This window comes from Crotalus tigris, unplaced genomic scaffold, assembly GCF_016545835.1.
Source record: "Crotalus tigris isolate CLP2741 ecotype Arizona unplaced genomic scaffold, ASM1654583v1 scf7180000017871.4482833, whole genome shotgun sequence".
NCBI classification, from domain to species: Eukaryota; Metazoa; Chordata; class Lepidosauria; order Squamata; family Viperidae; genus Crotalus; species Crotalus tigris.
Window position 1 is genome coordinate 3,457,103 of NW_024096690.1, and position 25,626 is coordinate 3,482,728.

Sequence of the window (25,626 nt, forward strand, 5' to 3'; positions counted from 1 at the left end):
CCCTTTCCCCTCCAGCCAAAAAGGGAGGAGGAAAGAAAAAAAAAAAATTTTTAAAAAGAGACAAACTATAGTCATTAAAAGTCCAGAGTAAATCCAAAGAATAAGTAGTAAAAGAGCAAACAGTTCAAAAGAAAAAATTCTAAACCAAAAGCAAAAGCAGAAGCAAAAAACAGTCCTTAGAAAGGGAAAGTAAAACAAAAGAGAAAGGAAAAAAAACTCCGACAGTTTCAAAACGCCATCTTAAATCCTTTCACTAGTATAACAAAAAAAGGAGGAAAAATAGTAAAAATCAAAAGATAAAAAAATAAACACCTAAAATATAACAAAAAATCCTTTAAACTGCTCCGTCCGTTTAAAAATTACTCACCAAAATGCTGTAAACACGGAGATAGAAGCGGCGGTTTCTTTTGCTTCCTAGGAAGCAAAAACAGCTGGGAGGCGGAGATCAGCAAGAGCTCCGAGGGAACACTCCTTTCACCCCCTCTAGAAATAAATCCAGAGGGGGTTCAGGGGTTCTACCTCTACTCTTGCGTTCTCTGTCCCTTCCCTTTGCCCGGGAAGGGATTTCCGAGCCGCGGGCCAGCTGATGCGCGCTGCGCTCCGCGGCTCTGACACTTCCCCAGCTGGACGGCTAAAAGCTAGCCGCCATCGCCGTCGCCTCCCACCGGAAGCTCGTCTGGCATTTCTTTAGATAGAAACTCAACACAAGATTCAGTATCTGTCCAATATACTTGCAATAAAGTCAAAAAACACCTTTGAAAACTGTTATTTCCTGTGATGTTTGTTTTAGACCATTCTTCAATATATTGAAAACATGTTTGGTAAAAATTCTGCACTTCTTTGATAAACTTTTCCGTTAGTCCCGGATTTGATTCCTCTAAGTCTGACAATTTTCTTTTTATAACCAAAGGAAGAAATGTTTCTTCAAATCGAGTTTTATATTGAAGGATAAAGTCATTCAAAATAAGACTAACCTCTGTAGCTGAAATGTGTTCATCTTCAATCTTTTGAATCGTTTTGTGAAAAATAGATGCTTGTTTATGTACAAAATACATTAATATCTCAGATATTTCATTATTGAAAAACGATTCCAGGATTTTAAGACAATTGTCTAAACTTAAAAAATATGAATGGAGAGGCTCAAATAATTGTAGAACATGCTCTATAGCAGGTGTTAGAGCAAGCCATCTAACTTTTGAATATCCTAAAAGTTTTTTTGTATTGAACATTCACTTCAATACAACAAAACAACAAAATTGTTTTAAAGTAGCTGCACGAACAGTAAAACGACTAAAATACAAATAAATTGTATTTGTATAATAAATCATGTGCCATGCCAATTGATGTAGTCATTATGCTACATCAATTGGCATGGCACATGATGCTGTGTTGATTGCATTTGACAAAATATTTGCATTACAACCTATTCCTATATTTTCTTTTGGAGTAAACCTTGTAATTTTACACACACCCCTTTGCATCTTCGCCCACCAAAATTTATATTTATATTATCAGCTGTTAGTGCAACAACTTTGGATTTCAAATTGTTTTCATTCATTATTCTGTATAGATGGTTTGAGAAACTTTCAGCAGTTTCACCCTCAATGGATTCTAAATTTAAAATTTTTACTTGAATGCTCTTGGCAACATTAAAATATCTTACTAGTATTGGATACAATTTAGTTTAATTATGATTAGATGCATCAGATAAAACTATTACAAATGCTGCAGTTTCCAAGTCTTCTGTAAGTATTTTGTCACAGTAATTTTTAAATACTAATAGCCTCACATTTTCTCCTGGTGCATGAAAATTTAGCATCGTGAAACTTTTTCAATAATTTAATTGTACAATCCATACTATGAAAACTTTGATTGTGAATTATGGTATGGTATGGAATGCAAATGTTCCCTCCATTGCAGCTAACTGTTTTTCATCTTCAGAATACTTTGAAGTTTTAAAAAAACTTGTTACTTTACAGCTGGAAGCAGATGCATCTGATGATTGCTTATGTTTCTTGGTGGTCAAGTGTTTCGTGATAGCTGTTCTGGCCCCAACTGCAATACAAAATTCTCCACTGCAAATATTGCAGAAAACATTGTTATCCTTGCAGATTAGTCTTCAAATATCAAAAAGGAGGACATGTAGGAGGACACTTTTCAAGGGAGGACAGAACTTAAGAACTTAACTTAACCTAAAGGAGGATGGTTGGTCACCTTAAGTAAACACAATTGGCTAACATGTTATAACATATTAATTTTTTATCAAGGGGAAAGTAAAATAAAATAAAATAAATATTTGGTGGCAAAAGGATGTATCTGTCAACGATTCTCTTATGTACAATTGTTAGAAAGATTTAAAGTTGATTTTAAAAACATGGGTTTGAGCATTGTGAGTTTGAAAAAAAATACAAATGAACATGTTTCTAAAATGTATAGAAATTTCTATTGAAATTTGAAAAAAAGAACAATTGAAAAATGTATGATAAAATGGGCTAAAATTTTGATTACATTATATACATGGAACAGTGGGAGAATATGTAAAACACTTAAATTTACATTATTGAAATATTTAAACCATTGACATTTACATTATGTTGTAATCTTAAAGAAAAATTTTATTAAAAGGATATACTTTTGGTATATATTGCATATATATATCTTATTGCATTCTTTGACCAAGTGACAAAATTAGTGGATCAGAGGAATGCTGTGGACATAATTTACTTGGACTTCAGTAAGGCATTTGATAAAGTAGATCACAACCTACTACTTGACAAGATAGAAAAATGTGGGGTAGACAGAACCACCACCAGATGGATCCGTAGCTGGCTGACGGCCGTACTCAGCGAGTGGTCCTCAATGGAACTGCATCTATATGGAGGGAAGTGTGTAGTGGGGTGCCCCAGGGCTCTGTTCTGGGCCCAGTACTCTTCAACATCTTCATCAACGATTTGGATGAAGGGATAGATGGGGAACTCATCAAATTTGCAGACGACACCAAGATGGCAGGAATAGCCAACACTCCAGAAGACAGGCTTAAGATACAGAAGGATCTGGACAGACTTGAACACTGGGCACTAACTAACACAATGAAATTCACTGGTGAAAAAAGCAAGGTTCTACATTTAGGCAAGAAAAACCAAATGCACAAGTACAGCATAGGTGGCACCATGCTCAATAGTAGTAACTGTGAGAGGGACCTCGGAGTCCTAGTAGACAATCACCTAAATATGAGCCAGCAGTGTGCTGCAGCTGCAAAAAGGCCAACACAGTGCTAGGCTGCATTAACAGAGGGATAGAATCAAGATCACGTGAAGTATTAATACCACTCTTCAATGCCTTGGTAAGGCCACACTTGGAATACTGCATCCAGTTTTGGTCACCACGATGTAAAAAAGATGTGAGACTCTAGAAAGAGTACAGAGAAGAGCAACAAAGATGATTAGGGGACTGGAGGCTAAAACATATAAGGAACGGTTGCGAGAATTGGGTATGTCTAGTTTAACGAAGAGAAGGACAAGGGTGGACATGATAGCAGTATTCCAATATCTCAGGGGCTGCCATAAAGAATAGGGAATTAAGCTATTTTCCAAAGCACCTGAAGGCAGGACAAGAAGCAACGGGTGGAAACTAATCAAGGAGAGAAGCAAACTAGAACTAAGGAGAAACTTCCTGACAGTGAGAACAATTAATCAGTGGAACAGCTTGCCTCCAGAAGCAGTAAATGCTCCAACACTGGAAGTTTTTAAGAAGAGACTGGACAGCCATTTGTCCGAAATGGTGTAGGGTTTCCTGCCCGAGCAGGGGGTTGGACTAGATGACCTCCAAGGTCCCTTCCAACTTTACTACTATTACTATTACTATATATCATCAAATAGGTTGTCTAGAATGTATAAAGGTACTTAAAATTTATGTTGGAAATGTGAAGAATAAGAAGGGACATTTTACTATTGGTGGATGTGCCAAGGAGCCAGAAAATTTTGGACTCAAACACATGCATTAATTCAGAGAATTTTAAAGATTAATATATAATAGAAATCAGAGACTTTTTTTATAACTGATCAATAAATAATTGAAAAAAGTCATGGAATTTTGTTTTATAGATGATAACTGCAATGAGATTATTATAGCACAATGATAGAAAGATTTGACATTACTCACAAATTGTTGAGATGGCCACATTCACATGATTAGATTAGGCATGCTCTCTGGCTTACAGACTTTATGTGTGAAATAAAAAAAATAATTTATAATATTTTAATAATTATAAAAATTAGATTATAAAAAAATGAAAATCATATTGTAACATAGAATATGAGGTTAATTTACACCTATATTTACAATTCCTATAAAGAAATGCAGAAGCTATTTCTTTATATATTCTTTCTTTTTTTCCTGCATTCTTTTCTTTCTTTTCTTCTTTCTTTTCTTTCTTTTAAATGTTGGTTTTTGTTACTTTTTATCTTTCCATTTTAAAAAATTCAATAAACTTATGCTATAAAAATAAGTTATCTGAAATCTGCAAGATAAAATAATATGATAAACAATAAAAGAAAATAAGGGTAGCAGAAAGAACATCAGATTGTAAATTAACCTATTCTTTAAAAGCCCAGGAAATCGTAAAAGCTTGGAGTAAAAAAAAAAAATACTATGGAAAAATCAGACTTATTTCTCTGGGGTGATTATTCAAAAATCAAGGGGCTATTACTAAAAACGCTAACACTTGGAATTTTTCCAAAGATGGAATCAGGCTACCTAAAAAGCTATATAGCAGTGATGGTGAACCTTTTAGAGACCAAGTGCCCAAACTGCAACCCAAAACCCACCTATGCATTGCCCGGTGCCGGGTGGACATGGCCCACCGAGTGGGCGTGGCCACCAAGTGGGCATAGCTATGGTAGTCATGGCAGTGTGGGTGGGCGTGGCCAGGGTAGGCATGGCCACCTGGATGTTGCTCCTGAGAAGGGATGCCTATGGGGGCCGTGCAGGGTTGGGGGAGATCCAGGGGGTCTCTAGTGGGTGGGGCAGTGGGCAGGAGGCTCATCATCTTGTTTTGGCAATGAGCCAATCAGTTCACAGTAGGATTCAGTTATGGAAGTCATGTATTAAAGCTGAGAGGAGGACATGTGTTATGTGATTGGTATCGGTTGGTTGTTTTTTTATTTTTTTTAAAAAATGTTTTATTTTCCATTTTTACAAAACTTCGGGTATTAAGGAAGCAACATGGTGGTTGGGTAATACATAATCCAATAACACGCTTGTCCATACATAAAGCAGTTTACATCATCAAAAAATTCCTCTCTGTTTCCCTTAGTTATTATACCAAATTCAAATTAATAGATTGCTAGTTATAACTCAATCATTTAAAACATTTATCAACAACTTTTAACTTATATGTCTCCAGATCCTATTTTTAACTTTTATCTGATTTCAATTACAATATTCCAGTTGGCTTAATGTCCTTAGTGTTTAAGTTTCGGATAACCCACAGTTCCCTTAGTTCATTACAAAATAATTATCATGTCTAAAATACACTTATTATTTATTCAAATATGTTCTTAATTTATTTCACAAACATATTCTACTTCTCATTCTAATATCATCGCTTACTCATAAAATAACTTTTATCCTCTAAATCCATCTTCTATTTATATAATTCAAAACTATTACTTTAGTAACTAATTTGTTTCCCTTATACGTGTAAATCCTGAATATTAAATCAGATAATGTCTTTTAAAATCTCCTTATCTCATTACGTGAGATTTGAAGCTCTTCCATTAAATGTCACATAAAGAAAACCATTTTTTAAAGTCTAACTCTGGTCTTCCTTTTGTGCCAAACCAGCTTCCATAAAAGCTTTTAGATCCTCGGGTGGATCTCCCTTCATTCCTGCATATATCATTTGAATCAAGGGAGACATTCAATCATCAGCCTATCAAGGAAGCTAGTCGCTTCACAATCATTAAATTGTTGGCCAAATGGTTTAAATCTCCATATTTGACTTAATATATTTGTCTTGCGTTCAGGCTGGTCTTCTTCTGGTTTCAGCTGGTTTAGCTGAAAAGTCATGTTCAATGCTGTAGTTGTTTTTGGGTCATCTGGATTGTCTAGATTCTCAGTATATTGTGTATGTAAGTCCTCTATAAGTTCCGTCTTAGTATTGCTTTCTTCAGTTTCTGTTGCTGTTGTAGTTGTAAAGTCTTTAAATGAGTGTGGGTGTTGGAGTTCTGAGTAGATTGTGGCTGACATTCTTTAAAATCCATGTTGTTATTGATTCCTTCTTCTGTTGCTTTTTGGGTTGTAGGTTCATCTATTGAGGTTAAGGCTGCATTTTGTAGCTTTAAGAAGGTATGTATATCTTTCATTCTAGAATTCGTTAGTTCAGTAGCCTCTAAGATTTTTTCAAGTATAAGTTTGAATTAAGCTGTGGATGGTGTTCTTCCATTTCTGTAATGTTTACGAATAGTCCTTTAGTGGAGGCTGTTTTTGATAAAAGTCGATAACTGTCCATCTCCACTATAAAGAGTTATTTTCACCACCCAGCTGTTTCAAGTTCTTATCTTTTTGTTACTGTCAAGGACAAATTTTAGTCTCAGAAGTCTCCTAGTCAAAGAAAAAACTTTTTTTCACTAAAAGCCAACATGGGTTTGTCAAAAATAGATCATGCCAGACAAATCTTATTGCATTCTTTGACCAAGTGACAAAATTAGTGGATCAGAGGAATGCTGTGGACATAATTTACTTGGACTTCAGTAAGGCATTTGATAAAGTAGATCACAACCTACTACTTGACAAGATAGAAAAATGTGGGGTAGACAGAACCACCACCAGATGGATCCGTAGCTGGCTGACCGGCCGTACTCAGCGAGTGGTCCTCAATGGAACTGCATCTATATGGAGGGAAGTGTGTAGTGGGGTGCCCCAGGGCTCTGTTCTGGGCCCAGTATTCTTCAACATCTTCATCAACGATTTGGGTGAAGGGATAGATGGGGAACTCATCAAATTTGCAGATGACACCAAGCTGGCAGGAATAGCCAACACTCCAGAAGACAGGCTTAAGATACAGAAGGATCTGGACAGACTTGAACACTGGGCACTAACTAACAAAATGAAATTCAATGGTGAAAAAAGCAAGGTTCTACATTTAGGAAAGAAAAACCAAATGCACAAGTGGCACCATGCTCAATAATAGTAACTGTGAGAGGGACCTCGGAGTCCTAGTAGACAATCACCTAAATATGAGCCAGCAGTGTGCTGCAGCTGCCGAAAAGGCCAACACAGTGCTAGGCTGCATTAACAGAGGGATAGAATCAAGATCACGTGAAGTATTAATACCACTCTTCAATGCCTTGGTAAGGCCACACTTGGAATACTGCATCCAGTTTTGGTCACCACGATGTAAAAAAGATGTTGAGATTCTAGAAAGAGAGCAACAAAGATGATTAGGGGACTGGAGGCTAAAACATATAAGGAACGATTGCTGGAATTGGGTATGTCTAGTTTAACGAAGAGAAGGACAAGGGGGGACATGATAGCAGTGTTCCAATATCTCAGGGGCTGCCATAAAGAAGAGGGAATTTTCCAAAGTACCTGAAGGCAGGACAAGAAGCAATGGGTGGAAACTAATCAAGGAGAGAAGCAACCTAGAACTAAGGAGAAACTTCCTGACAGTGAGAACAATGAATCAGTGGAACAGCCTGCCTTCAGAAGCAGTAAATGCTCCAACACTGGAAGTTTTTAAGAAGAGACTGGACAGCCATTTGTCCGAAATGGTGTAGGGTTTCCTGCCTGAGCAGGGGGTTGGACTAGATGACCTCCAAGGTCCCTTCCAACTTTACTACTATTACTATTACTTGCTGTACGAAATTTCGCAACAAGATGTCCCCAGTAACATACAGAATGGAGCTTTTATCCAGTTCAGAGAAGGAAAAAAGAAATATTCCCTTTTTTCCAGCTTAAGAAAGAAATAAAGCAATAGGTTTTTGTAGAAATGCAGAACTTTTAGGGAGCCCAGGTATCCAGAGATTACAAGTCCAGATATGTGGTCATTTAGTCTTGTTGTCCTTTTTTTTGTTTTTTAGCTTTATATTCCCGAACTAGACAAAAGCTATGGAAGTAAGCTGGCGGAAGAGGGTATTTCCAAGGGTTTTTACAGGAAAATAGTAGGGAAAGAGAAAAGGTAAAATAGAGTCTTACCCAACGCTTCCAGTTACTTCATCGTGCTTGGTAGTGCTTTGGGCTTTCAGCTGGTGCGATTTAATGAGCGGCCATTATGGCCGCTCTTTTCTTCTTCAGTCCTGAGGAGCTGCCTCCGATCAAATGGAAAGGCGGCCGCCCCTCCGCGATCAAGAGAGGGTCTTCCCCAATGGTGATCGTCCCTCCAGGGTGAATTTTGACCCTTTCCAGGGTCTCCCAAAGAAGGAAGACCATATGGTGGGGAGAACGGTCTCTCCAAACATCTGCCAGCACCGCGATCCGGAACCGGAAGCCCCACATTTGGTTGGTTTTTTTGTGTTCTTTCATTTAGTGAGCTTGTAAAATGTAATAAAATTAAAGTAATGGTGCAAAGAGTAATGGCGCAGATCTCTGCCTCTGGCCAGGGGCAGCTACTGGCAAAGCGGGAGGGGTTTCGGCAGGAAGTGAGCGTGCCACCAGGGCTGAGACCAAGAGGAGGCAAAGATCCGTGCCACATTGAAAACGGCCATTTCCCACCTTGCAGGTCACAGCAAACGGCCGTTTTTGGCATGGCATGGATCTTTGTCTCCAGCTAGGGCAGCTCTGGGCAAGGTGGGCGGCGCTTCGGCGGGAGGCGAGCACGCCACCAGGGCTGAGGCTGAGAGAAGGCAAAGATCCACGCCAAGTTGAAACTGGCCATTTTCTCTTGCACAAATTGCCGTGCTGCTGTTCTCTTGCCGCATGGATCTCCTTGCCCTGCCGCCATTTCCCCTGCATGGATCACCATGCCGCTGCTGTTTCCCCCACACATGGATCTCCTTGTTGCTGCTGCTGTTTCCCTCCCTCGCACGGGTTGCCTCCGTTTTCCCCCCATACATATCGCCATGCCGCTGCCATTCTTCCCACCCACCACATGGACCTCCTTGCTGCTGCCACCATTTTCCTCCCCCGCACAGATCGCCGTGCCACCACTGCCATTTTCCCACCCCCACCTCCAGGATGGATCATCCTGCCTTCCTTCTGGAGCTTGAATCCATAGCCACGGGATGATTTTGTGGCACCCCAGCGGCCCAATCCAAGCTCCAGAGGCTTGGAAAAGGCCATTGCCATCCAGATTGGCCATGGAGGCCTGAAAAATTGTTCTGCAGGCTTACCTAGTCTCGCGCTGGCAGCTGCCTCCACCATCCAGCCCGGATCTGCCCAGATCTTGCAGCTGCTCCGACTAGAGTGCAGAGAAAGAGCACATAGGCGCACGTGGAGAGGCGGAGGTGAGCAGCCTGGCCCCGCCTCCCTCCGGGGCGATAGTGTGCATGCCCACAGGGATGGCTCCATGTGCTATATGGCATAGGTGGAAACATGCAGGAAAAAGTCTTTTTATCAACATTGTAAGAAAAATCAGACTAAGAAACTAATGTCATATAGATTGAAAACCACTTTTACTGGAACAATTATGGTAACAGAATTTTGGAAGTCTGAATATGCTGTTCTCTTATTTATTTTATCTTCCTGAGAGCTAAAGAGGGGCTTCTCTGAGATGTTTTTATCAAATTAGATTTTGGGGATGGATTCAGAACTCTGCTTGTCTGATTGTCATCTTTTCCTCTTATCCTTCAAGGCCATTCCCTTTTCTCTCCACTCTTTCTTCAGAAACGTTGTTTCTACCCCGGAAAGATTTTAATAGATTAATACAAGAACATGAACTGGGACTAGAATATAACTTGAGCCCTTTTTTTAACCACATACAAGTATGCATTTGGCCATTCAAGTTACAATCAAGGTCATGTCAACATATTATTTGGTGGTCTGATGAAAATGTAATATACAGGTAGTCCTAGATTTAAAACAGTTCATTCAGTGACTGTTTGAAGTTACAACAGTGCTGAAAAAAGTGACTTATGACCATTTTCCAGAATCAACATTCAGATGCTTGACAACATATTTATGATGGTTGCAGCTTTCCAAGGTCATGTGATCACCTTTTGCGACCTTCTGATAAGCAAAGTCAATGGGGAGGCCAAATTTTCTTAATATCAGTGTTACTAATTTAACAACTGCAGTGGTTCATTTACCAACTGTTGTAACAAAGGTTGTAAAATGGAAGCAAAATTCACTTAACAACTGTCTCACTTATCAACAGAAATCTTGGACTCAATTGTAGTTGTAAGTCATTTCATTACCTAGGATAGATTGTACACTATCCAGGGCCCCTGCACTGTATGTGCCATTTGAAAGCTTTGGATACAAATTCAATAATCCCCCCCATAATTACCAACAAATCATAATTTTGTTGTCTGTGGAAGGGATAGGTTAGTAAACAGCATACTTATCTACTATATTTAATCCAATGTATATTTTATTACTTTTAAATTGCATCCAATTTAATTGCTATCTACGCTTGCCAGATTTTAAGGAGAATATCTCCAACATGCCAAACAAATCTGAAAAAAACAATGTATCCCTGGCTTATGTACAGCCCAGGATTACTATAATGAAAGTAGTTGTATCTGTTTTTCCAATATTCCTCTCTCTTGTTTTCAGCATTCCTATGCACCAGCTCCCCATTCCATGGCTCCTCCCAGCCCCAGCACTAACAGTAGCAACAACAATAGCAACATCAGCAGTGGTGAACAGTTGAGTAAAACCAACCTGTACATCCGAGGCCTTCCTCCCAGCACCACTGACCAGGACCTGATCAAACTGTGCCAGCCGTAAGTAACATCACTTGCTCTGTCTTCCCACTGGAAATCACATGTGCAAGGACAGATGGTCCCCAACAACTTTGAACCTTGCATGGGAAGTTTTATTTATGTGCAGATGAAGTAATTGTGTGTCATAACATTGGATAATATCTGATAAAAATTTACATCTTGGTCTTGAGGGTGATATAAACCTCCTGATAACCTCTGCTGGATAAAAAACATAATGGATATGCAGGCTCTTGGGAAAATGTTAAAATGTTTACTTGATGCTGGGTGAGGTATGTACCAATGGTTGCTGGGAAAATTTGCTGCAGTGGAAAAGAAAACATATATAGAAAGACAACAGACGTGTATCCCAACATGGCTATTACAGGAGGAACTCTTTGGGTGAGATCTAATGCCCCTGTCCCTTGAAAATCTTAGTCCTTCCAAATTAGCAAAATGTATCAAAATCAAATATCTGAATAAATGTTGCTTTGAATATTACTGTTGGAGTAAAATTGAAGAAGTGAAATATATTTTTATTTTATTTCTGCACATGCCTCTCAGCTTCAATGTTCTACTAACAGTATTCCTGTCATCATGAGTTGGTAATGTTTAGCTTCAGTTCATCTGCTCAGGACTCTTGGGATTCAATTGGATTTGGCATTCTTCTATCACTCTTTCTTCTCAGTCACTTCAGAATTTCCCAAAAAAGAATGGTCTTAAGTATTAAATTTCACTTTATCTGATTCTGGGAAAATTGTTTCGCCTTGGGAAATCTGTAACACAAAAGGGGAACATATATACACTAAATGTGCACTGAAAATATATCACATATTTATATGCCGATCCTTATAGTAGGCCCTTGGATTTGGGAAGTTGTTCATTTCTCTGTATGACTATATTTGCCGGATTGGTGTTAAATAGCCTCTCAGATAGATAAATTATATATAGGATCTATAAGCAATTGCTATAGTAAGAATACATGTACTTCACAAAGTCTTTAATTTTATTTTAGCTATGCTTATAATAAGAAATGCTATCAATTCTGTGGAAGACCTCTGTCACCAATTAGAGTTATAGCCCTGCAGTTTTTGTTCTCCTTACCTCCATTTCTTCTGTCAACATTCTACAGTTCTTCCTTGCCTTAGGCTCTGTGATGTGTTTCCATATTTCTCTTTTGATTAGCACTACCTTTATACATTTCTTCTGTTGCCTGCGATCTCTTCCTTGAATTCTTGGTTTTAAAATCAAATGTTTGTTTTGTCCCTTTAAGTTTCCTTAGCCTTCAGTTCAAGCCTATAAACAATATGAATATTTGTACGTTATGAGGGTACATTACTCTGTGTTAGGGAGGGAGATGGGATAGTTCTTTTATTCTGTTTTCTATTCCTTTTTAATGTTGTCACTTGATTGCAATTGTCAGTTTGCATTCTCTTGCTTTCCTCATATTGGAGCAGGGTACTTTGAAGGGCACTTTGCAGTACATGTCTTCCTGTTGTAGACTTCTTGTCCAGAATATAGAAAGTTACAGAGTTAAATGGCAAAATAGGATATAGAAGTTGAGAAGAGCCATCCCAGCCCTATTTAAAGGCTGGTATGTTTTTCTTCTATGATTTTAATCTAGTTTAACTAGTTTTGGATTGAATACAGGTAGTCCTCAATTTACAACCATAATTCAGCCAAGATTATAATCGTAAGTCATTGCAGCTATAAATTGAGGCATCATGTTACTGGACTAGATTTTTTAATATTTTGTAAGACAGTTATAAAATGAAGGCCACGATTGTTAAACAAATCCATTTTTCCCTGATGAATGTTTTTTCTTTTTTTTTGGCTGGAAACGGAAAATAAATACCAGCAAAAAACCATTGCAAATTGCAGCCATGTGACTGCAGGATGGCCGTAATGGTAAGCCAGTTGCCAAATGCCCAAAATATGATGATGTGACTGTGGGAGTGCTGTGGCCACACTAATAATTAGCTCAAAGTAGGTCTGAAAGATCTGATGATAAATCAAGGACTACTCATATCAAAAATATTGATATATTTTAAAATCTTTATCAACATACCCTATTAAATATAGCACAGTATAGTACTTTGATATATATCATCATACATAGAGTCAGGAAAAAACTTTAAAGTTTTAAGCATGCCAATAGCTATGTTTGCAATATATATATTTCTATTAATACGGATACTTGGGGAAATTTGCTAATCAAAAAATATTTTGAGCTCTTTCTTGGAATCAATGTTGATACCAATGTGTTAGCACAGAGTTACATCTGTCAAGATTTATTGTCTTTGTGCCTTTGGAGAATAGTGATCCATATTCTCCAGCACAGGAGATGGAGAATTCACCAATGGGTTTTCTCTATCTGCCTGCTCTTGAGACTAAGTAAGTCAAATTTGACACGCCCCTTGTTGCTAGGGGAACCCAGTCTTGACTTGGTCTCTAGCTCTTGAAGATGGGTCAGGTTTGGCTCTCAGGTTTTAAGAGACCCCGAATCTTTATTTAGCAGATTAGATATCCATTGGTGAATTTTCCTTTCCTCACTCACTTCTCCTCAGGTTAGTGGATCCACCTTTGGATTTCTTCCCAACGGATCCTCAGAAGCGCTGAGATCAGCGCTGCCTCAGATTAGCTGATTTGAGGCTTGGGGGGTGTACTTTCTCCGTTTTCCTTCCCCAGAGTTCTGGAGAATTTTCCTTCACTCTTTCACTTCCTTGTCAGCCTTCCCTGTGCAGCGTTCAGCGCTGCCGCTCAGATCTTTTCCAAAAGCCCAAAACTGTCCCATGAGAACTCAGGCAGCTGTTTTAACAGCCAGAAAGTTGCGGCCGCCATTTTGGTTGCCGCCGAAGGCAACGAAGCTTGAACAGAGCCGATTTTCAGCAAAATGGGTTCCTTTTTGAACAGCTGACCCTGCCTTTGTTTTAATGCACTCGGGTTTGGGGGAATGGCTCCTGGGTCCACTGCAGAGCCCCCGAACTCTCCCAGGGATCCCTTGCGGTGTTTGAAGCAGCCGCCATTTTGGACACACCGCGCGGTCCCCTATCAAAGGACACAATAGCTGCCAGCCTGACCTTCTGCAAGATTAATCAGGCAGCCGTGTAGGCAATTAAAATGCCACATGCGTCCTTTTGCGTCAGGACCTCCCTCCTATGGCTTCGCCAACTTCAGGCCAGGCTCCCTCCAGAGGACATACGGACCCATCAAGATTTAAGGAAACTGGTTGCAGCGACGGAATATGCATCGGGCGCAACCTTGCAGTCGGCCAACTTTGCTTCCAGATCCATAGCAGCCATTGTCACGGCAAGACGGATGCTATGGCTCAAGCACTGGCAGGCTGATGCCAAGTCCAAATGGCGTCTAGCAATGGCTCCCTACCAGGGAGGCCATCTATTTGGGGAGGCCCTGAATCTGTATTTAGTGGAGAATAAGGACAAGCGGAAGGTCATGGCCCACCTCAACAAAAAATCTGACAGACGCGCCACTCCTTATGGCTGTAGGCAGTCCTTTCGGTCAGCATCAGGCTCGGGAGCCGCCCAAACTTCCTTCCCCTTCACACCCAGACAGGACGGTCCATATGACAGATCAGGTTTTAGGCCCAGATAATCAAAGCAAACGGCCATTTCGAGGGGAAGGTCATCCCTTCAGGAGGTCCAAGTGACTCTCGGACCAGCCCTCCCATAGGTGGCAGGCTATTCCTTTTCTTCCATCAGTGGGAACTCACCACCACAGACACCTGGGTCTTACAAACCATTCAATTCAGCCTGTCCCTCGAATTTGTGTCCAGTCCTCCGGGCCATTTCATCTCCTATCCCCTGTCTCGGGACTCAATCAAACGGAGTCTTATGCAAGAGGCCATTCGTCATCTTCTGGACATACAGGCCATAGAACCGGTGCCACCAGATCAGAAGGGAAGGGGATTCTATTCCATCCTCTTCGTGGTCCCCAAAGCCTCGGGGGGATGGAGGGCAATTCTAGATCTCAAATGTCTGAATTACCACATTACATACAGAAAATTCAAGATGCAAACACTCCAGTCCATCTTAGGAAGTGTCAGAAAAGGAGACTTCCTGATGTCTATAGACCTCACGGAAGCGTATCTCCACACTCCCATCCTTCCAGATCACCGGTGGTTCCTCAGGTTCTGCTACATGGGCCGTCACTTCCAGTACAGGGCCCTCCTGTTCAGTCTTTCCTTGGCTCTCAGGATGTTCATCAAGATCCTGGCTGTGCTGGCCGCTCACTTACGGAAGATACCGGTACGCGTTCAGTGCTAGCTGGACAACATTCTTATTCAATCATCTTCCCTCTGGGTGGCTTAGTTGGAGGACCCAGGTCCTCCAACAGCACGGGTTCTCGGTGAACTTCCAAAAGAGCCAGACGGTTCCCTCGACCCAACTCCTAAACCTGGGTGCCATCATAGACATCGTAGATTGCATGGTCTATCTCTCCCAGGAGTGTCTGGACAGCATCAGAGGCCTGGCTCTCCGAGTGTACAAAGACCACACTGTCTCACTGGCCCTACTTTCCCAACTCCTGGGGAAGATGGTCTCTTCCATAGTCATAGTACCCTGGGCCAGACTCCATTTAAGAAGCCTCCAATGGTTCCTACTCCCCTTCCAGAGCGTCAGCTCATCCAACTGCAGGTCAGGTTTCTGGTCCAAACTCGGAGGTCCCTTAGCTGGTGGTTCTCACAAGCGGTAGCCAGGGGGTCACTGTTCAAGGAGCCCGACCATCTTACAATTACGATGGATGCCAGTCTGTTCGGTTGGGGAGCTCACCTCTGGTCTCAGTTTGCACACTTAGCTCTTTGCCACTTCCACAAGCAGGGTACAAGATGACACATATTAGTCCTTACAGACAACATGGCGGCAAAGGCCCACGTGAACCGGCAAAGGGGTACCCGGTCCAAGTCCCTCATGTCCGAGGTCCAGTTACTGGGCTCCTGGGCAGAATCTCACCTTTCCTCTCTCAAGGCTGAACACATCTCAGGGGAGGAGAACCAGTAGGCAGACTGCCTGAGCCGATCCACCGTAGATCACTCGGAATGGAGTCTGCATCCGGATCTCTTCGCAGAGATGTCACAAAGGTTAGATCAACCGGTCCTCAACTTGTTCGCTTCACCGAAGAATGCCCAGCTCCTGAGGTACTTCTCCCACTTTCCCCCCCCCCAGGGGCGGAGGGGACGGATGCCCTGTGAGCACTATGGCCGGAGGGTCTACTCTATGCCTTTTCTCCTCTTCCACTGATTCTGGTGACCATTCGCAAACTGTTGCAGGAGCGGGCAGAAGTAATCTTTGTGGCACCATACTGGCCTCAGAGACCCTGGTTCGCCGACCTGGTGAATCTCCCCCATGGAAGATCCCTCAGATCACGTGTCTCTTCACCAGGAGGTTCTCCGGCACCCAGAACCCCAGTGGCCACAGTTAGCTGCCTGGCACTTGAGCGCAGAATCATGGCCCAGGAGTCGTTCTCAGCCAGGGCGATTTTCATGATTCAGGCTTCTCGCAGGCCGGCAACCAATCACATCTATGACTCCACATGGAGGAATTTTTGCCATTGGTGCGGAAGGCTGCAACTGGACATCTCGGAATTGACAATCTCTCAGATCATAGAGTACCTTCTTGATGGCCTGGATAAGGGCCTAGTCACTGTGACCACCCATAGACAGGTGGCGGCCTTATCAACCTTACTTGTGCCAACACCAAGCCACTCATGATACACAGGTATCCCTCTTGGGAGTTGCCGCGGGTCTTACATGCACTTACTAGACCGCCTTTTGAGCCGGTCACTACTATTACATTGAGGTCCTTATCCCTTCCTGATAGCTATCACGTCAGCCAGGCGCATTTCTAAACTGGCGGCGCTATCGATCAGGGAGGACGTTTGTATCTTCCACCGGGACCGGGTGGTCCTTCGGTTGGATCCCACATTGGTGCCCATTCACTCTTCCATAGAGCAAAGGAAATTATTTTGCCTAATCCCTCCCATGACTTGGAGCGGCAGTGGCACACACTGGATGTCCGCAGGGCTCTCCGACTATACATCAAGTTCACAGTGTCATTTTGGAAGTCAGAGGCCCTCTTTGTCTCCTTCCTCCCGGCTTCTCTGTGGCAGAAGGTGTCCACTTCCACCATAGATAGGTAGATCAGGGCTTGTATCGCGGAGGCATACCAGTCTTCTTCACTGCCAGCTCCAAGTCATATCACAGCCCACTCCACTCGGAGCGCTGCGACCTCTGCGGCATGTGCCATTCAGGCATCCATTGAGGAGATTTGCAGGGCTGCGACATGGTCTTCGCCCTTTCTGTTTGTCCGCCATTATAAAATTGACCGCTTCGCTTCCGCAGATGCCTCCTTTGGTCGGAGGGTCCTTCAGCAGGTGGTTTCCGGGGACGTGGATCTGGCCTCATCTGTTCCCACCCATTGGACAGTGAGGCTTTGGTATGTCCCATTGGTGGATTCTCCATCTCCTGTACTGGAGAAGGGGCATTTTCTTACCTGAACGCCTTTTCTCAGCACTGAGATGGAGAATCCACACCCACCCTTTAGGTCAGTTATGCTGGAATTAGGGGTCTGAGAGCCAACACCTCATACTATCATCAGCCACTATCGCCCTCGTCAAGACTGGGTTCCCCTAGCAACAGGGAGCATGTCAAATTTGGCTAACTTGGTCTCAAGAACAGGCAGACAGAGAAAACCCATTGGTGGATTTTCCATCTCCGTGCTAAGAAAAAGCATTCAGGTAAGACAATGCCCCTTCTCATATAGAGGCAGTCTTGCTGCAAGGGGATTGATGAATGCTTGTTCACTAGGAAATGATTTTTTGGGTGGCATCTGGATCAATCAGATACCTCAGCAAGATCATCTTAAGTTTAGATGCCATGGTCTTCCTTTGTCGTCTGTGTTTAGAATAATCCTATATCTAAAGATAGACATGAAACTGTTGGTAAAATGTATTATGTTAAGAGGTAAGTATGAATTCCTTTTTGGAAATAATTATAAGAAACCTATGGAGGAATATGTTATAAGTTTGCCTCCCTTCTCTCTCCCCCTGAACCTTATGTCGCCAAATATGTTGGCAGCACCACTCCTAGACAATACTAACTTGGGAGTATTGATATCAATTTAAACTTGATATTGTTCTGCTTAACCTTGCAGATATATGATAGAACCCAAGAGGATGCTTTCAGAGTCTTTTCATTTGTGACAATTACAGAAGATTTGTAGACTGTGGCCAAATCTGCAAGTGTAAAAATGCAGTTACTTGTACTAACAGAGACTTTTTGATTTGGAAGTCTAAGAATAATTTGCTCATAATAAGAACATTAGTATATAGCAAGTTATGATTTCTATACAGTTGTTTTTGTTGAGTAACTTGCTGCTTATTAAATGCAAATGATTTTCAATGAACTTTATGGTCACTAGTGATTTATTGTTGCAATTTTAAAATACCTCATTTTCTGTGTTAAGTTTCCTTAGTGTTAAGTTTCCTTAGCATCTTATTTAAGTTCCTGTAAGTCATGCTAAGTAACTATTCAAAAACATTTCTAAAAAGAATTGCCCAATGTTATTAAAGAAGTATCCTTAAAATTATGTGTGAAAGCAAAACATTTTTCTTATAGTTTTTCCATTTCTTCCAGCCAAAGTGGCCTCCTTGTATCCTCTCACTCTTTCCTCCCCAGTGTGATATAGATCTAGAACAGGGTGGCAGCCTACGGCTCTCAATCTAATTTCATGGCTCCTCAGCTTCATTTCAGAATCTCTCTGAATTCAAGAGCCAATTTGAACTATCTCTTTCCTTCCCTGAAGCCTGCTATTTGGACAAGCGAAGTATGTCAAAAAGAAAACAAATGAGTGAAACACCCATTTAAAATCATAGAGATGGAAATTCTACTCAGGTCATCAATTCAATTCCTGCTCAGTGTTGAAATCAAATTAAGGCATCCTTGACTGATGGATGTCTAGCCTCTCCTTGAACAGATCTAATGAAATGAAGCCTACCATGCATCTGGGTAGCAAGTTCTGATATTTAATTGGAATCTGTCCTGTGGTAATTTAAATCTATCATTCTACACCCTGTTTTCTGGAATGATGTAAAAAAGGCTTGAATTTTTTTCTTGTGATACTTTTTCTGGTAGTATCTGAAGAATGTTGTCATATTTCCTATCAGTGTTCTCTTCCAAAATATGCTCAACTTTTTCAATCTTTCTTCATAGGTACTCTGATCAACCTTGTTGACCTTCTCTAAATGTGTTCTTTGAATGTAGTGTCCGAACATGCTGGACACAATACCCAAGATGTGGGTATTTATGGATGCCTTTTCCTATAACTATACCATAACATGCTACTTGTTGATAATTCCTGACATGGCCTTTGGTCAAAATAATAAACATAATAATCAAGAAGACTACCTTTGAAAATGTAGCTTGAAAAAGGGGAAAAGAAAATGAAATATATGTCAGTATGAAACCCCTTTATTAGAATATGGCTGCATTCTTCACACTGAGTTTTGAAAGCTTGTTGACATTGTTTACAACTTGTTTGTGGGAAGAATTATTACATGTTTTAAATTTAGCAACTATATGAATACTCTGAAAATGAGCATGGAACCTGGTGAGTGGTGATGAAGGGAATGATAAATTTTTAAAAAGATATAGTAAACAATATTTCTGCTTCCAAGCCTTTTCTGTTATATAAGCCATGAATTGGAAGCAACAATAGTAGAATCTTAATTGGTTTTCATTGATCTGTGATTCTAGACAATAGAAAAAAATCCAGCTCAATAAATGTCCTGGTTATCTAATACTCTTTATAATTTTACTTCTCATTTATTTATTTGCTGATTTGATTTTGCTGCATTTGGAATAGAAAATAGCTGTAATATTAGTGACACTTACACTGCCAAGGCCATTATTGCACAGTGCTAGACATTTTTGACAAATGGGTCAACACCATCAAACCTTTTATAAACTTAAAGTAACCTTGTCAAATAATCTGTCAGATGGAACGAATAAAAGTATAAGAAAACAAGTGAGTGCTCAGTGGTTACCTAGTAAATAACAAAAATGTTTCTGGAAGTGTGTGATGTTTTGTGGTATATTTTTGGATTTGAAAAAATGCCTCTAAAGAAGTTTGAGCTGACGTACATGGAAGTTTTATGAACGCCAAAAATTGGGTGAGAACTTCCCATCTTTTTGGAGGTTGCAGTAGACTCTTATGAAAGTGGTGTGCTCTTCTGTGGCCTCCAGACTTCTAGAAGTTGCATGCAAGGACCCTGCTCTCACAAGGTCACTGGAGCCTTGAAAAAATTACATAAGAACATTTGCACATGATTTTTAGATGCTCCACATGCCATGCAAGACCATGACCCCTATGTTTAAGCTTTTAAAATTTAAAATTTTATCTTAATATGTATGCATAGCCAATATTTTAAACTAAAAATCAAATGAGGTTTCCAATATTTTGAACCTGTAATTGTTGATTGTTGTGAGCAACCCAGAATTGCTGAGAGTGGCATACACATTTTTTTCCCCATTAAGATTGGTTATACAGTCAGCCGGATGTTTAGACTGGATTGACATTTTTATCCACCTAACCTTCCTCTGCCTATCTGGGGTAGGCAGATGCTGTTTGATGGTGTGAAAGGTGTCATACGATATAAGCTGCTTTTTGCAATTGATTAATGTGATTTTTTTCAATGCCAATGGTGTTCAAGTGATGCTTCATTTGTTTTGGGATTGCACCGAAGGCATCTATTACTATTGTACTACTTCGCTTTCATTTGCCACAGTTCTACTTCTGTTTGTAGATTTTTGCATTTTGTTATTTTGTCCAGTTCTTTATCTTCTGCTGCCTGCAAGTACTACAATGTTCATTTATTCAGTTTTTTTTTACTTTATTTCAATAATTGTTAAGTCTGCAGTGTTATGTGGTAGATTCTTGTCTGTTTGAATTCTAAAGTCCAAGAGCACTATTGTTTCTTTGTTTCCTGTTAGTTTTTCTATTTTGTGGTCCATCACTTCTTGCTGCAGGCAAATGGTAGTTCTTGTAGATATTCCAATGCACATTGTTGCTACTTTGTCATGCCATTGTTTGTAGTCAGTTTGTGCAATCTTCTTGCAGTAGCTTACTAGGTTGTCTATTGTTTCTTCAGCTTTTCATCTGATGGCAATGTTCCAGATCTTAATTTCTAGTAATTTTTGAAATATGTTTTTCCTAAATTTGTAAACTTGATGGAGGTCTGTAAAGGAATTAAACAGTCTCTCCTTTTCTTCTCCTTTTTAAACTGAATATGCTAACTGATGCAGAAATATTTTAAAAATTTGTAAAATTCATTGACTAGGAATACTTGATCTTGGTTTTATAGTATTCTGCCATTATTGGAGCACTAATACAGATAGTTCCCAAATTACAACCACAAATGAGCCCAAAATTTATGTTGATAAGTGAGAAATATGTTAAGTGAGTTTTGCCCCATTTTATGACTTTTATTGCCTGGTTGTTAAGTGAATCAATGCAGTTGTTTAATTAGTAACACAGTTGTTAAGTGATTCTGGCTTCCCCATTTACTTTGTTTGTGAGAAGGTCACAAAAGGTGATTGCCTGAGCCCCAGATACTGCATCCGTCATAAATATGGATCAGCTGCCAAGCATCCGAATGTAAATCATATGATCATGGGGATGCTGCAATGGTCATAAATGTGAAAAATGGTCATAAGTCACTTTTTTTGGTGCTGTGGAAGTTTGCATGGTCACTAAGAAAATTGTTGTAAGTTGAATACTATCTGTAGTTTCTACATACTTTTGGTTTTCTGATGTAATGTATATTTCATGATTCACTCTTTCATTTAATAATAGAGCATGTTTGGTTACCTTAAAACAGACTATGTGATATATGTTACTCCATTTCTATTACTTCAGTGAAGATGTAGGAAATTACTTTATGAATTTAATGAAGGAATTTATTTGGAAATAGGATAACCTCTTTATTAAAGTTTAGGGAAAATGCTTTTTATATGGCCAGGGGCATGGAATACAGTATGTCCTATGCTGCTGTTGAGATAAATCTTTACCAGAAATCATGTCAAGGACTGAGTTTTCTGTATAACTCACCAAAGTATTTTAGATTAGCATTTTTGGAGAGCAGCATTTGTGACAACTGGCTATGACAGAGACAATATAAAATAATCCTGTATATAACATATTTATTGTATAAGTATGCAGAATGTTAATTTCAGTTTGTTTTATATTCAACAGTAAGCCGAATGTTGCTGAATATGGTTGTAATGCAGTAAAAATGAAGAATAAATTGCAGGATTGATAACGTTCCATGTATTATCCACCCTCCAGAGATTTAGGTGAAAATTCAGCATCAGTTGTCAATCATTATAGAGCAATTTATTTATAAATTTGACATAGTAGGCTCCTTGCAATGCTAATAAATATATTTGCATATGCAGAGGCTTTCCTGTTTTCTTCTCTGAGTTGGGAAACTTTTTTTATCAGTTTTACTGTTTGTTCAGGAATTGGAAACATTAGGTTGTTGATTTGTTTTCTTCTGGATTGTCTGCCAGTTTTATATGTTTATCTAATTATTATTCTTAATCATAGGGTTGTAATAAACTGTATATTTAATTAGGTAGTAAGTCTTTCTGCTTGCCTGATTAGGTAAAAAATGTGATTCAGTTATTTAAATAAACGTCTGTTGGAATGGTGAATACCTCTGAATATACTAGGCAAAAAACAAACCTTTGGATTTTTGAACCATATAAAAATGTATACATCTTTACTATTGTAAATATACAATAATAAAAAAAGAAAAAAAACTTTAAAACTGAATCATGGGACTTATGAAAATGGTGTAAATCAAATTTGTTTTTGTTTGTGTGAATGAGTCTTTGTATAGTTTTTTTTTTTCTCTCTCTCTTGAATCAGATTTTTGATTTCTGTTGAATGCTTGGACTAGTCACTGCAGTTTTGTTGGGAAACTTTTTTTTTAAGTCTTGGAAAGTGCTTCCTTCTTAAGTTTGAGAAGCTTAACTTAGCTTGTTTGTGCTTAAGGTGGGACCAGAACTCATTGTCTCCAAGTTTTTAGTCAGAACTGACTCTTTTAAATCAAGCATACACTTGACCAATAAACGTGATAAAGTCAATTCACTTCTTGAGTTATTGCAGTGAAAAAAATATTTAATGTATCTTATTTAAAGAAATCATTTTGAATCTTTTTAAATTTAATAACACCACTTAATATTAATATAGGTATTTTCTTATAGAATATTATTTTTATATAAGAAGCTTATTGAGTTAATAAAAGTAATTGCATTGTTCCATAAACGTTATTGTATCTTTCCTATACTTTTAAAAGCAGCCAATTAACACTTTTTATTTATTCATAGTAATCCAGAAATTCATATCAAGATATAAGAAGTGGTTTTTGTAAATCAGAATCCTATACAGATGTTTTCTTTTATGTGAAGACTATTAACTATAAATACCATGTTAAGAGCATAAATGTGCATATCAAGCCATAGAAATGCTATGTTAATGGATAGTGCCCATAGTTTAATAATACTCTTTATGTTAGAAATTCCTGGTTCATTCTGTGATATCTCCAATTAAAAGAATTGGGTAATAAGTAACAAGAAAACTTTAAATATAAGATCTTGAGGGATAAGTTCAAGTCTGAGAAATCAATAAATCAGAGGTACAAGGTCTAAAGCGTTATGTCACCCGTCTTTGTTCATACAGCGTATCTATCACAACCTACGGTCAAAAGTCAAGTGTGACTGTTGATCTGAAATAGATTTTGTATTTCTGAACTAACTAGAAAAACTATTTGCCTGGCATACATCAATTTCCTATGGCTTTTTCTGCAGTGCTCAGTGAAGATTTCTTTGACCCTTACTGTATAATGTGAGTTCTTCAGGAAAAGAAATGGAAGATTCCAAAACAGCATCAATCAAATATGTAATTTTGCTTTAGCATTAGGAGCATAAGAACTCTTTTGTTTCATAAAGTGGCATCAACTGGGTGTACGTTATATTCTTCAACAAGTGTTGTAGAAGGAGGTTGAGAGGAGTTTTCAGGAGGACTAACCAAGGGATTTCCCAGGCAGGCTAGATCTAATGTCAGTTATGGGGAGTCAGAAGCTGTGAACTCACCATTGCTGCTCTGTCTGTTTTTACTATATGTCTCAACTAATTCCCAACAAATGCATCCCATTTGCTTCCCTCCCCTAACACTAGTTAGCTGAAATATTTTCCAAGTGTCTTTTAGAAAGACTGCTGGGAGAAATGAAATGAGCCATTGCACCTTTTCTAGAATAGCTTGTAGTGTGAGCTAAAGACATATAGCTCATGCTGGAAATTAATCTACAGTACTCTCAAAAGATAACCAGTATGGAAATTTTTTGGTATAGATGTCCTAGAATTGATATTTGAAGCAAGACATGCTTGATAAGACATTGTAAGATGGAAGAACCTCCCTTGTGATGTGTGAATGAATAGTGTTGCCCATTAGCCACATTGCACTATTGCATTCTACACTTGCATTCCTGGATTAATCATTAAGCAAAATAAGCACACATATAGGACGCCAAGAGAAGGGGGACACCACAGAATTTTTCCCTAGCCATCATGCCCATAATTATTTCACTGCTGCACTGAACTTTAGTTTTCAATAAATTTTTGAATTTGCTTTTTTTCTTATAACAATTTTATTAAAATGCATTAAAAATTGTTGAAAATTTACATTTTTCTATTGCCCAAGTTATAACAATAGCAATAGTACTTAGCATATTGCCCTCGACAATCTGGGTCCTCATTTTAACAATCTCAGAAGATGGAAGGTTGAGTCAACCTTGAGTAGATGAGAACTGAACTGCCAAACTGCTGGCAACTAGCAGTTAGCAGAAGTTGCCTGCAGTACTGCATTCTAACCATTGCGCCATCATGGCTCTTATAATGAACTTATTATCATATTCCAGTTGAATAAGCCCAACCAAGCAAAACACTAGATGAACTGCAATGTTAACTTTATTAGACAATAAACATTCTGGCAAGTTTGAAAGGAAGCTAGCTCTGAAGCAATGGAGGGAAACATGTTTAAAAGAGTAAAACTCCCTCCCTTTTCTGATAATTCATGTCACATTGTTCAATACATCTTCTAGTAACTGATATGAGAAGAAACTTTAGTTCGCCAAAACAGCTCTTCAGCTCTCACGGTAATAAAAAGCACCTGTGGGTTCAAACGGTTCCCCTCTCCCCCTCCTACACTGTTGGCAAGTTAGAAGCAGGCAGTGATCCTAAATACAGTAGGCTTCACAGCTTGACAGTTATATTGCTAGTATTAAATATTTTGTTTAAGGTTATATTTAAGATAGTTATGGGGGGTCTGGCCTGGGGATGGTCTGGAAGAAAAATAAAATTTTAATCTCTTATTTTGCTTTCATTACTGACTGAGATTGAAGTGTCATCATTTAAGCAATGGAAAGATCAATGGGCACAACTCTTAGGCTGCATTTAGAGCATCAACTAGGGTATCACTTAAATGGAATATGAGGTGGTAGTAATCCATCATGCTTGATGCAAACTGTCCTGCGGTCCTTTACAGTCTGGAAGACTTTCAATGGAGACCAAAAAGTCTCCATTCTGGGTGGCTTTGGTGAATGCCAGGGATTGCCTGCAGCATGTGTGCATCAAAGCCATTCATTCTGATGTATCTTCTAGGTCTTCCCAGCTGGGTGGTTTTAGTAAATGCTA

At 39.4% G+C, this 25,626-nt stretch overlaps 1 protein-coding gene across 4 annotated transcripts in view; it reads left to right on the forward strand.

The window, feature by feature from the left end:
* The window catches only part of RBMS3 (RNA binding motif single stranded interacting protein 3), a 591,790-nt gene that overhangs the window by 149,574 nt on the left and 416,590 nt on the right, over positions 1-25,626 (forward strand). For all 4 annotated transcript variants that reach the window (XR_005556757.1, XM_039343747.1, XM_039343746.1 and 1 more), the window contains exon 2: positions 10,714-10,883. Coding sequence is in view for 3 of the 4 variants with exons in the window: in XM_039343747.1 (XP_039199681.1) it covers positions 10,714-10,883 (170 nt within the window). In the remaining variant the exon portion in view is untranslated. The remainder of the gene's footprint in view (positions 1-10,713; positions 10,884-25,626) is intronic.